Source organism: Symphalangus syndactylus, chromosome 17, assembly GCF_028878055.3.
Source record: "Symphalangus syndactylus isolate Jambi chromosome 17, NHGRI_mSymSyn1-v2.1_pri, whole genome shotgun sequence".
NCBI lineage: Eukaryota > Metazoa > Chordata > Mammalia > Primates > Hylobatidae > Symphalangus > Symphalangus syndactylus.
In genome coordinates, this window is record NC_072439.2 from 13,615,869 (window position 1) to 13,629,731 (window position 13,863).

General features: G+C 52.3%; 1 protein-coding gene across 1 annotated transcript in view; it reads left to right on the forward strand.

Moving 5' to 3' along the window:
- Window positions 1–13,863, forward strand: part of ATCAY (ATCAY kinesin light chain interacting caytaxin) — a 43,623-nt gene that overhangs the window by 12,130 nt on the left and 17,630 nt on the right. Inside the window, exons 3-8 of the mRNA XM_055250466.2 lie at window positions 3,663–3,721; window positions 6,837–7,058; window positions 9,141–9,326; window positions 9,675–9,777; window positions 10,857–10,988; window positions 12,179–12,265. Coding sequence (XP_055106441.1) covers window positions 3,663–3,721; window positions 6,837–7,058; window positions 9,141–9,326; window positions 9,675–9,777; window positions 10,857–10,988; window positions 12,179–12,265 — 789 coding nt within the window. The remainder of the gene's footprint in view (window positions 1–3,662; window positions 3,722–6,836; window positions 7,059–9,140; window positions 9,327–9,674; window positions 9,778–10,856; window positions 10,989–12,178; window positions 12,266–13,863) is intronic.

Below are 13,863 nucleotides of genomic sequence, written 5' to 3' on the forward strand. Positions count from 1 at the left end.
GCCCCTGCCCCAAACCCCAGGTCCAAGACCCGATCTGGGACCACTCATTGCATCAGGTTGAGTATACTGGGTTGTGTGTCTACTGGGGCGTGCGTGTCACCAGGCACTGGGACTTAAACTTATCTCTTTTGGGGGAACACGATCCAACCCACCTCAGTAGGACGAGGCCACACTCTGCATCTTGCATGTGGAGGGACCCCCACTTTTTTTTTTTTTGAGATGGAGACTTGCTCTGTCACCCAGGCTGGAGTGCAGTGGCACAATCTCAGCTCACTGCAACCTCTGCCTCCTGGGTTCAAGCGACTCTCCTGCCTCAGCCTCCCGAGTAGCTGGGACCACAGGCACGTGCAATCATGCCCGGCTAATTTTAGTATTTTTAGTAGAGACAGGGTTTCACCATGTTGGCCAGGCTGGTCTCGATTGCTTGACCTCATGATCCGCCTGCCTCGGCCTCCCAAAGTGCTGGGATTACAGGTGTGAGCCACTGCGCCCGGCCAGGACCCCCACTTTTTACCTGGGTTGCCCATCACGGACTTTGAGAGGCGACTCTGCAGAGGGCTAAGTGGATGTATTATAGCCTAGCCCAGGGCCGCGGAGGGGGTCTCCAGGTCTGGAGAGTCTGCGGTTCTCCTGGAGCCTGCAGTAGTAACAGGATCTCACCTGACCTTGGAAACAGCAGCTCCCTGAACAGGCGGGGAGAGCTTGCTCCACCCATGTTCCGCAGCAGGGGGTCCTCCTTCAGGGAGCCTGGAGCCCTGCCAGGTCGGCTTCTCCAGTTCCGCATGATCTTAAACCTTTCCTGAACATCCACTGCAGTTGGCGGCTCAGCCTCAGGACCTCATCTCACCCCCGCGGCACTGCCTCTCCCTGGCTCTCCCTCCCTCCCCTCCATCCTCCAACCACTCTCTCCTCCCCCACTGCTCTCTCTGCACCGGGCACCCTGAGTCTGCTTTCTGATCTGCCCTTGAACTTGGCAAGCTTATTCCAGTCCCAGAGCCTGGGCCTCTGCAGTGCCTTCCATCCGGAGCGCTCTTTCCTGGTCTCTGCAGGACGCCGACATCATGCTTACAAGTCTACGCTTAAAAGTCGCTTCCAGCCAGGCACAGTGGCTCACTCCTGTAATCCCAGCGTTTTGGGAGGCCCAGGCGGGAGGATCACTTGAGCCCAGGAGTTCAAGACCAGCCTGCAAGACCCCATCTGCAGAAAAATATAAAAATTAGCTGGGTGGCCGGGCACGGTGGCTCACACCTGTAATCCCAGCACTTTAGGAGGCTGAAGCGGGCAGATCACGAGGTCAGGAGATCAAGACCATCCTGGCTAACATGGTGAAACCCCGTCTCTACTAAAAATACAAAAAATCAGCTGGGCGTGGCAGCGTGAGCCTGCAGTCCCAGCTACTCAGGAGGCTGAGGCACAAGAATGGCATGAACCCGGGAGGCGGAGCTTGCAGTGAGCCGAGATTGTGCCACTGCACTCCAGCCTGGGCAACAGAGTGAGACTCTGTCTCCAAAAAAAAAAAAAAAAATTAGCTGGACATAGTAGTGTGTGCTAGTAGTCCCAGCTACTCGAGAGGCTGAGGTAGGAGGATCGCTTGAGCCCAGGAGTTCGAGACCAGTCTGGGCAACACGGCAAGAACCTGTGTCTACAAAAAAAAAAAAAAAACCCCGAAAAATTAACCAGGTGTGGCAGCTCACACCTGTAATCTCAGCACTTTAGGAGGCTGAGGCAGAAGAATTGCTTGAAGCGTGAAGTTCAAGACCAGCCTAGGCACCATAGTCAGACCCTGTCTCTACAAAAAATTTTATTATTTATTTTTTTGAGGCGGAGTCTCGCTCTGTCGCCCAGGCTGGAGTGCAGTGGCATCATCTCGGCTCACTGCAAGCTCCGCCTCCCGGGTTCACGCCATTCTCCTGCCTCAGCCTCCTGAGTAGCTGGGACTACAGGTGCCCACCACCACACCCCACTAATTTTTTTGTATTTTTAGTAGAGACAGTGTTTCACCATGTTAGCCAGGATGGTCTCGATCTCCTGACCTCGTGATCCACCCACCTCAGCCTCCCAAAGTGCTGGGATTACAGGTGTGAGCCACCGCACCTGGTCTATCCTTCATCTTCTTGAGGGTAGACCTGTACATAAACTATTTCCAATTCTTCTGCTCAAGAAATGTGTCTCTTCTCTCCTGTTTATTTGTTCAGTGACTTATTTATACCCGTATGGACTCATAGACATTTATTTTATATCTTGGGTTATAATTCAATATTTCATTATTTATTTGATTGCACAAACTGTTCCAGCATTGACATAGAGATCTCTTCTAGTTGACTCAGGTTTTTGTGGGTTTATTTATTTATTTATTTATTTATTTATTTTTTTGAGACGGAGTTTCGCTCTGTCACCCAGGCTGGAGTGCAGTGGCGCGATCTCGGCTCACTGCAAGCTCCTCCTCCCGGGTTCACGCCATTCTCCTGCCTCAGCCTCTCCGAGTAGCTGGGTCTACAGGCGCCTGCCACCACGCCCGGCTAATTTTTTTGTATTTTTAGTAGAGACGGGGTTTCACCGTGGTCTCGATCTCCTGACCTTGTGATCCGCCCACCTCGGCCTCCCAAAGTGCTGGGATTACAGGCGTGAGCCACCGCACCCGGCTATTTATTTTTAATACTTTTTGCTTCATTTGAGAGTCAACAACTCATCGGAGACCAAATCCCGCAGGGTCGCCCTAGACAGAATTCAACTTATTAACATATTTCAAAGTTTTTGAAGTCATGTGATGCTGGAGAAAAACCTTCATTCTCTTCAAGCCATCCAAAAATCTCCAAAAGGCTTAATATTAATTTGATGATCTAAAAGAAGCCCTTCAGCCCTGATGCATTATAATTTTCTTCCTCTGCTAAAGAAAAACATGCTGGCCAGGCACAATGGCTCATGACTGTAATCCCAGCACATTGAGAGGCCGAGGCGGGCAGATCACAAGGTGAGGAGTTCCAGACCAGCCTGGCCAATATGGTGAAACCCCATCTCTACTAAAAATACAAAAATTAGCCGGGCATGGTAGCGGGTACCTGTAGTCCCAGCTACTTGGGAGGCTGAGGCAGAAGAATGGCTTGAACCCAGGAGGCGGAGGTTGCAGTGAGCCGAGATCGTGCCACTGTGCTCCATTCAGCCTGGGCGACAGAGTGAGACTCTGTCTCAAAAGAAAAAAAGAAAAGAAAAAACGTGCACTTTTGGTGGCTCACGCCCGTAATCCCAACATTTTGGGAGGCCAAGGTGGGAAGATGGCTTGAGCCCAGGAGTTCAAGAGCAGCCTGGGCAACATAGTGAGACCCCATCTCTACAAAAAACTACAAAAATTAGCCAGCCGTGGTGGTGTGCACCTGTAGTCCCAGCTACTCAGGAGGCTGAGGCAGGAGGATCTCTTGAGCCCAGGAGGCTGAGGCTGCAGTGAGCCATGATCACGCTACTGCAGTCCAGCCTGGGCAACAGAGTGAGGCTCTGTCTCCAAAATAAATGTATATATTTAGGTCCAGTGATTCTCTGGAACTAAATGTGTTTTGTTTTTGTTCTTGTCTGACTCGCCTGGTTGGACCTGTCTGGGCCACTCCACTGTCCTCTGCCTGAATCTCTGGTGCCCGGCGACTGATGCCCGTTCCTGGATGGGTCTGCAGGCCGCTCCCAGAAGAGACGGGGGTGGAATTGCTTGGCAGCCCGGTAGAAGACGCATCCTGTAAGTTTCCACGTCCACAGAAGGGCGGAAACGGGCTCAGTGTTTCCGGGTTTCAGCCCTGCCTGGGGCTGTAACTGTAGAAATGTCAGAGGCCACACCGTGGGTAGAATGTCCCGTCCTGGGGTCTACGGTGGAAGTGGCCGTGGTGGGTGAGAGACACAGTGGATGATGGCGCTGTCATGAAGCCAGCACGCTGTGTTGCTGTGTGTCCCTGTGCTAGTCACTCAGCTTCTCTGTGCCTCCAATGCCTCATCTACTAAATGTAGGTAGCGAGCTTCTCGCAGAGGGGGCATGTGAGGATTAAATGAGGTGATGCCAAGCGCCCTGGAGGCACAAAGTCAGCACAGCCAAGGGCGCTCTGGGAGGTTGTGCTTTCCGGAGCTCTAAACATACACATTTTAATGTATAATACATTATATTGGACCCAAATATATACATTTTTTGGTAGACTGGGTCACACTCTGTCACCCAGGCTGGAGTGCAGTGGCGTGAGTCCTGGGCGGCCAGAGGAGCTGCCTTGAACCCTGTGTTCTCACTGGCGTCTCCTCGCTGAGCCCTCCTGGGGCCCCTGCTATGCCCACATCTCTGTCATGCAACTCATCACAGTGCCCTCCCTCCAGGGGAGAGACACTGACCAGAGAGGGACATCCACATCTCTGAGGTCACACAGCAACGAGAGCCCTGCCCAACCCAACACCTCCCCCTGCACCACACTGTGCCATACAGCCAGGTTAGAGGGAATAGCTCCTCTCCATTTTCCAGGGACATTCAGGGTGGTGGGTCACCCCAGAGCCGGACCACAGATGGCAGAGGCCCACAGAGAAGGCCAGGCCATCTGGGGCCCTTTGCATGTGGGGCCTGTTCGGTGCTGTCGAGCTCCACAGGGTAACCTAAGGCAAGTCTCTCCACCCATCTGGGCCCTGCTTCCAAGAAAGGGAGGTGTTAACAACAGCACCCCACTTCCTAGGTGTGGTCAGCTGGATGCCAGCCCCCCCCAACCCATTCAGATTGGAATCCCTGGAACCTGTCAATGTTCCCTTCCCCTGCAGAAGGGATTTTGCAGACAGGATTAAATTAAGAACCTCAGAATAGGTCGATGTTGTGGTTAATCGTATGTGTCCGTGTGGCCAGGCTGCGGTTACCTGAATACTTGATCAAATGCTACTCTAGAATGCGGCTGTGAAGGTATTTTTTGAGATGAGCTTAAGATTTAAATGAGGACTTTGGGCTGGACATGGTGGCTCATGCCTGTAATCCCAGCACTGTGGGAGGCTGAGGCAGGTGGATCACCTGAGGTCAGAAGTTCGAGGCCATCCTGGCCAACATGGCAAAACCCCGTCTCTGCTTAAAAAAAAAAAAAAAAAAAAAAAAATTCCAAAAATTAGCTGGGCGTGGTGACAGGTGCTTGTAATCCCAGCTACTTAGGAGGCTGAGGCAAGAGAATCGCTTGAACCCGGGAGGCGGAGGTTGCAGTGAGCCGAGATAGCACTGCTATACTCCAGCCTGGGTGACACAGCGAGACTCCATCTCAAAAAAAATAAAAATAGGCCGGCGCACTTGCTCACGCCTGTAATCCCAGCACTTTGGGAGGCCGAGGCGGGCAGATCACGAGGTCAGGAGTTTGAGACCAAGCAGGCCAACATGGTGAAACCCCGTCTCTACTAAAGATACAAAAATATATATATATATTAGCCAGGCGTGGTGGCACGTGCCTGTAATCCTAGCCACTCGGGAGGCTGAGGCATGAGGATCGCTTGAACCCAAGAGACAGAGGTTGCAGTGAGCTGAGATTGAGCCATTGCACTCCAGCCTGGGTGACAAGGCGAGACTCTGTCTAAAAAAACAAAACAAAAAAAAGATTAGCCGGGCATGGTGGCGCATGCCTGTAATCCCAGCTACTTGGGAGGCTGAGGCGGGAGAATCACTTGAACCTGGGAGGCGGAGGGTGCAGTGAGCTGAGATCATGCCACTGTACTCTGGCCCGGGTAACAGAGTGAGACTCCATCTCAAAAATAGATAAATAAATAAATAAAACAAAATAAATTAGTGGACTTTAGAGTAAAGCAGGCAGCTGTCTGTGATGTGGGTGGGCCTCATCTAATCAGCTGAAGATTTTAAGAGAAAAAGACTGAGGTTCCCCCAGGCAGAGACAATTCTGCCTGCGGACGGTTTTGAAACATCAGCTCTTCCCTCGGCATCCCGCCTGCTGGCCCGCCCTGCCGACTGAGGACTTGTCAATCTCTGTGATCACATCAGCTAATTCCTTAAATAAATTTCTCCCTCTCTTTTTTCCATATATATAGGAAAAATATATGTATATATACACACACCCCCATACATCCCATTGGATTTGTTTCCCCGGCGCACTCTGATTAAAATAGGAGACTATCCTGGATCCTGTATTATCCAGGTGGCCTGACATCCCTACAGGATCCCCCTGAGTAGAGACAGGAGGCTGAGAGTCAGAGAAGCCTAGAAGAGGATGTGCTGCTTTCATAATTTGTCTGCACAAGACATGTGTCTCTTCTCCTTTATTGATTGATTGATTGATTGATTGTTGAGATAGAGTTTCACTCCGTCACCCAGGCTGGAGTGCAATGGTACGATCTTGGCTCACTGTAACCTCCGCCTCCTGGGCTCAAGTGATTCTCCTGCCTCAGCCTCCCAAGCAGCTGGGATTACAGGTGCCCACCACCACGCCCGGCTAATTTTTGTATTTTTAGTAGAGATGGGGTTTCGCCATGTTGGCCAGGCTGGTCTGGAACTCCTGACCTCAGGTGATCTGCCCGCCTCGGCCTCCCAAAGCGCTGGGATTACAGGCATGAGCCACCGCACCCAGCCCAAAGTCAGGCTTTGAACTCATGTTTGCCCAATGTCCAAGCATCCGTCCTTAATCTCTCAGGATTGCCCACAGGACAGCGGTTATTACATTCACCCCTGTCAGGATGATGTCTGCTTAATTCTGCCCGCCCCTGACAATGGCATGGATACAGAAGGGAGCCTACCCTCTCTTCCCCATTCCTGTATGATGAAACAGCTTCCACCAGGTAGGAAAATAGGGAGACGGTAAAGAGAGAAGGCAAAGATCTGTTCCGCTTTTCTCATTTCCCTGCAGCTCCTCCCAACACACTAAACTTCAATGGAGCGCATCGTAAGAGGAAGACGCTGGTGGCCCCAGAGATCAACATTTCTCTGGATCAGAGTGAGGGGTCCCTGCTGTCCGACGACTTCTTGGATACCCCTGATGACCTGGATATTAACGTGGATGACATCGAGACCCCCGATGAGACCGACTCGCTGGAGTTCCTGGGAAATGGCAACGAACTGGAGTGGGAAGGTAAAGTTCAGCGTCTCTCTGGGGCCTGCTGGAGCGCCCCCCTACCCACCTTTCCATCTCTGGATTCCTGTAGGCTCAGAGAGTCACAAGTGGGGCAGGGGCTCTAAGCCGTCCAGCCTTAAACACAGGAGATCAAGGCTGCAGTGAGACGTGATCGTGCCACTGCTCTCCAGCCTGGACAACAGAGTGAGACCCTGTCTCAAAAATAAAATTTTTAAAAAAGAGAGAGGTGGCTGGGCGCAGTGGCTCATGCCTGTAATCCTAGCACTTTGGAAGGCCGAGGCAGGCAGATCACGAGGTCAGGAGATCGAGACCATCCTGACTAACACGGTGAAACCCTGTCTCTACTAAAAATACAAAAAATTAGCCGGGCATGGTGGCGGGCACCTGAAGTCCCAGCTACTCAGGAGACTGAGGCAGGAGAATGGCATGAACCCGGGAGGCCAAGCTTGCAGTGAGCCAAGATTGCGCCACTGCACTACAGCCTAGGCGACAGAGTGAGACTCCATCTCAAAAAAAAAAATAAAAAAAGAGAGAAAGAGGTTGGTGAATGGGTACCAACATACAGTTGGACAGAATAAGTTCTATTGTTCGATAGCAGAATAGGAGGGGTGCCAGGAGAGGGTCCATCCGCTCCTGCAACTTTTTTTTTTTTTTTTTTTTTTTGAGACAGAGTCTCATTCTGTCGCCCAGGCTGGAGTACAGTGGTGTGATCTCAGCTCACTGCATCCTCCACCTCCCGGGTTCAAGCGATTCTTTTGCCTCAGCCTCCCAAGTAGGTGGGATTACAGGCATGCACTACCACTCCCAGCTAATGTTTATATTTTTAGTAGAGATGGGGTTTTGCCATGTTGCCCAGCCTGGTCTCAAATTCCTGACTTCAAATGATACACCCGCCTCGGCCTCCCAAAGTGCTGGGATCACAGGTGTGAGCCACGGGGCCCAGCCTGCCCCTGCAATTTGATGCGTATTTTTCTTGTGGACTTGTGAATTTTTTTCAGAACGTGGCTTTCATCAGAATCTCAAAGGCGACCAAGATCCCAACAAACCGCCTTCGATGTATGCAACAAATACTTTTTGAGCATTTACTCCAGGGCAAGTCCTGATTCAGGCGTGGGGGATATGGCAGGGCTATGATAAGAAGAGATGGTCCTGGTCCCTACCTGCACACATAGATCATCAGAAAGACAGACCATGAAAGGCCGGGCGCGGTGGCTCACGCCTGTAATCCCAGCACTTTGGGAGACTGCGGTGGGCAGATCACCTGAGATCAGGAGTTTGAGACCAGCCTGGCCAACATGGTGAAGCTCCATCTCTACTAAAAATACACAAATTAGCCGGGCGTAGTGGCGTGCGTAGTCCCAGCTACTCGGGAGGCGGAGGCAGAAGAATCACTTGAACTCTGGAGGCAGAGGTTGCAATGAGCCGAGATCGCACCACTGCACTCCAGCCTGGGCGACGGAACGAGACTCTGTCTCAAAAAAAAAAAAAAAAAGAAAGAAAAAAAAATTAAGGACAATGTAGTGGCTCATTCCTGTAATCCCAGAGCGTCAGGCGGCCAGGGTAGGAGGATCGCTTAAGGCCAGGAGTTTGAGACCAGCCTGGGCAACATATCGAAACCCCATCTCTACAAAAATATAAAAATTAGCTGGGTGTGGTTGTGCACAACTGTAGTCCCATGTATCTGGGAGGCTGAGGCAGGAGGACTGCTCTGTGTGTGCCAGGCTCCCGGGAGAGTAAAAACCAAGCATGCATGTCCCGAGCGCCCTCTTGGTTTGGTGAAGCGGATGCATTCACCAGCTCTGAGAAGCTCCAGGACACAGGTCCTTAACCAACAGAGTGCCCTGGGAGACCAGCAAAGGGATGTCCAGAAAGGCTTCCTGGAGGAGGCGGCATTTGAGCCAGGCCTTGAAAGCGGAGTAGGAGAGGAAAACGGGTCAGCAGGGCAGCCAGGTGGGGAGACGCGAAGGACTTGTGGGTCCCGGCAGCAAGGGAGGCGGGAGAGGGGAAGGAAGGCTGAGCGGGAGGGCAGGAGATATCTGGACCCTGGCGTCCATGCGACTCTCCCCCACCTGCTTCTAGATGACACCCCCGTGGCCACCGCCAAGAACATGCCCGGGGACAGTGCGGATCTATTTGGGGACGGCACGACGGAGGACGGCAGTGCCGCCAACGGGCGCCTGTGGCGGACGGTGATCATTGGGGAGCAAGAGCATCGTATAGACCTGCACATGATCCGGCCTTACATGAAAGTGGTCACCCACGGAGGTGAGACCTGCCCCTCGGCGCCCCCTTGGGGCTCCAGCCCGGCCCGCTGGGCAACAGGGGGCTCGTCAGTGCCCCTCTCTGATGCACGGGGATGTTAAGCCGTCAACTCGCTTGGGGTGGACAGACCGTGGGCAAGGCGTGCATGACCAGGCAGGCGCAGTGGGGGCCCCTGATGGTCGCTGTCACTCCCCACCGAAGGCAGAGACTGGCTAAGGGGTCGCTGGCCGCTGTGGCTCAGAGCCATGCCCTCCTGAGCGTGTGGGCACCAGGACGTGGTGGGTGGTGCATGGGAGGCAGCTCAGGGCTGGGAGAGGACTCTGACGTTGCTGATCGGCTGCCTTTCCTCAGGGTACTACGGCGAAGGCCTCAACGCCATCATCGTCTTCGCAGCCTGCTTCCTTCCAGACAGCAGCCTCCCCGACTACCACTACATCATGGAGAACCTCTTCCTGTGAGTCCCCGCGCGAGGCGAGCAGCCTCGGGCCAGCTCTGATGCCTCCCTGGCCGCAGGGCACCAGGCTGCAAGGATTGCATTGTGGCCCTAGGAAGCCTGCCTGGCACTAGGGAAGGGCGTGGCAGCCACAGAGCTTGACCTGAGTCCCTGCCGGCCCTGAGGCTCACAGTGGCCTTCCTTCTGGGCCACGCTATTCTCCTCCCCCTCCTCCTCCTCCCCGTCCTCCTCCTCCCCGTCCTCCTCCTCTTCCTCCTCCTCCTCTTCCTCCCCCCTTTCTTCTCCTCACCTTCCTCCTCCTCCCCTTTCTTCTCCTCCTCCTCCCTTTCCTCCTTCTCCCTCTTCCCCTTCCCTCTCCTCCTCCCCCTCCTCTTCCTTCTCCTCCTCTTCCTCCCTTCTCCACCTCATCCTCTTTCTCCTCTTCCTCCCCTTTCTCCTCCCTTCATCCTCCTTCTCCTCCTCCCCTCCTCTTCCTCTGCTTCCCTCTCCTCCCCCTCCCCATCCTCCTTCTCCCCATCCTCTTCCCCTTCCTCCTCCTCTTCCCCCTCCGAGATGGCACCACTGCACTCCAGCCTGGGTGACAGAGTGAGACCCTGTCTCAAAAAAAAAAAAAAAAAAAGCAAGGCCTAGAGACCAGCCTGACCAACATAGTGAAACCCTGTCTCTATTAAAACTACAACAACTTATCTGGGCTTGGTGGCAGGCACCTGTAATTCCAGCTACTAGGGAGGCTGCGGCAGGAGAATCACTTGAACCCGGGAGGCGGAGGTTGCAGTGAGCCAAGATCGCGCCACTGCACTCCAGCCTGGGCGACAAGAACAAAACTCCATCTCAAAAGAAAAACAAGACTCAATAAAAGGGTAACTGCCCTACGAGGATGCCCGCTGACACTCACGTGGAGTGTGCTGGGATCATCCACGTCCGCTCCCACCCTGCAGTCCACCAGGACAGCAGACACCTGGACCGGTGGGGCTGACCCAACCAGGGGCAGGAGTGGAGGCAGGCAGGGTCGGCACCGCAGGTGTCCTGACCCTGGACCCCTCCATGTTGGGTCCCTGCCTTCTGTGTCCCGTGAGCAGGTACGTCATCAGCAGCTTAGAGCTCCTGGTGGCTGAGGACTACATGATCGTGTACCTCAACGGTGCCACGCCCCGGCGGAGGATGCCTGGAATCGGCTGGCTGAAGAAGTGCTACCAGATGATTGACCGGAGGTGAGGTGGGGATGCCTCAGGAAGCACAGTGGGGGCACGAAAATCACACAGGGGGCCGGACGTGGTGGCTCACACCTGGAATCCCAGCACTTCGGGAGGCTGAGGTGGGAGGGTCCCTTGAGCCCAGGAGTTTGAGGCCAGCCTGGGCAACATAGCAAGACCCTGTCTCTACAGAAAAACTTTCAGGTCGGGCAAGGGGATTCACACCTCTAATCCCAGCACTTTGGGAGGCCAAGGTGGGTGGATCATCTGAGGTCAGGAGTTCAAGACCAGCCTGGCCAACATATAGTGAAACCCTGTGTCTATTAAAAAAAAAAAATACAAAAATTAGCTGGGCATGGTGGCAGGCACCTGTAGTCCCAGCTACTTGGGAAGCTGAGGCAGGAGAATCGCTTGAACCCAGGAGGTGGAGGTTGCAGTGAGCCGAGATCGTGCCATTGTACTCCAGCCTGGGTGAGAGAGCCAGACTCCGTCCCCATGAAATGCTCACTCCCTATTCCTTCTCCCCAGGCCCTGGCACACCCCATCCTACTTTCTGTCTCTGTGAATCTGATGACTCTAGGGACCTCCTAGGACTGGAATCACACAGGATTTGTCCTTTTGTGTCTGGCTTTCCTCACTGAGTGTGACATCCTCAGGGTGCATCCACATTGTAGCCTGTGTCAGAGCCTCCTTCCTTTTCGTGGCTGCATAATATTCCATTGTATGGACATACCACATTTGGTTTCTCCATTCCATTCATCTCTTGATGGACACGGGTTGCTTCCACCTCTGAGTTATCGTAAATAGCCTCAGAGTGACATTAAAATTGAGCCAGCCAATCCATCCTTGCACCCAGGTTAGTGGAGGGAGGCTCCAAGGACAGGCTGGTCCCTCCTAGGGCATTAGGTGGTGAAAATACAATCTTGGCTGCTCAAATAACTACCAACCTGGTTCACCTGCTCTGCACCATGGGGTCTCTACCTACCTCATCCACCTTAGGGTCTTAGGGACTCAAAGGGTGTGTCTTTATCCTGCTATGGAACCCCCATGTCTTGGATGGGGGCAGGGATTTGACAGGTACCTGGAGACCACATGTGGAATGAGCAGAGTGACGAATGCTTGCTTGTGGCTCTCCCGTCCCACCCTGCTCCTCCCTCCCCAGGGCTCGCCCCAGGAGCCCATCTTGCTTCCTTTGCGGCCCCACACAGATTGCGGAAAAACCTGAAGTCCTTGATCATCGTCCACCCCTCGTGGTTCATTCGGACTGTGCTGGCCATCTCTCGCCCTTTCATCAGGTGAGACGGGGAGCCTACAACCCGAGTCTAGTGGCCCGAGTGTGTGTGTGTGTGTGTGTGTGTGTGTGTATGCATGCATTTGTGTGTGCATCTATGTGTGCACATGTGCATGTGTGTGCATCCGTGTACGTGTGCATCCATGTGTGTTTGATCTGCATGTTCCAGCTTCTCTATGATGAATACATATTATTGCTTTAAACAGTTTTAAATTGCACACAGCCAGGCACAGTGGCTCACACCTGTAATCCCAGCTACTCAGAAGGCTGAGATGGGAGGATTGTTTGAGGCCAGCCTGAGCAACATAGCAAAACCCCCATCTCTACAAAAAATACAAAAATTAGCAGGACATGGTGGTGCACACCTGTAGTTTCAGCTACTTGGGAGGCTCACGTGGGAGGATGGCTTGAGCCCAGGAGGTCAAGGCTGCAATGAGCTGTGATCGAGCCACTGTACCCCAGCCCGGGTGACAGAGTGAGACCCTGTCTCAAAAGAAAATCAGCCATGCATGGCATCACACGCCTGTAGTCCCAGCTACTCAGGAGGCTGAGGCAGGATCACTTGAGCCCAGGAGGTAGAGGCTGCAGTGAGCTATGATCACTCCACTGCACTCCAGCCTGGGAGACAGAGCAAAACCCTGTCTCTAAAAATAAAATATATATGTATAAATAAATAATATGACTAATAACAAATTTAAAATTTAAAACTACATATATTCTATAATGTATATCTTATATAGTTACTATGGTAAGCATAGAGTAAAACAGATCAAGTGAAATAAAATTAGACATGTTAGCTGGGCGCGGTGGCTCACGCCTGTAATCCCAGCACTTTGGGAGGCCGAGGTGGGCGGATCACAAGGTCAGGACATCAAGACTATCCTGGCTAACACAGTGAAACCCAGTCTCTACTAAAAATACAAAAAATTAGCCGGGCATGGTGGCGGGCGCCTGTAATCCCAGCTACTCAGGAGGCTGAGGCAGGAGAATGGCGTGAATCCGGGTGGCAGAGTTTGCAGTGAGCGGAGATCGCCCCACTGCACTCCAGCCTGGGCGACAGAGCGAGACTCCGTCTCAAAATAAATAAATAAATAAATAATAAAATAAAATTAGACATGTTAAATGCCCTATTCAATCCAATAAAATGTCATGCAAATTTAATTTAATCTAATGCAAAACATTGAATTGAATAAAGATTCCTAATGTTCACGTTCCCAGTTACAAATCTGGGATGAGTGAAAGAGACGAGGGCTTCACTTTCCCTTGAACGACAGGACACATTCACAGCAGGCACGATTTTCAAGGAAGACTCTTTAAACATGCTGTTTTCAAGGACTGCTAAGTACCCTGAAGGGGCTTATTTACATATTAGCGAAATGAGATGAGGAATACACTAATTATGGATCATTTGAGCTAATAATGAATCAACCAGGCAAAATGGTAAACACGCATTTCAGTCTAAGATAATTGCATTTGCTCCTCTATATTCCAGAATTCAGTAACATAGATTACCTTTGCCTTTAATGTAGATATTAGGATGGTGCAAAAATAATTGAGGTTCTTGCCATACTTTTCATTACAAAAACTGCAATCACTCTTGCA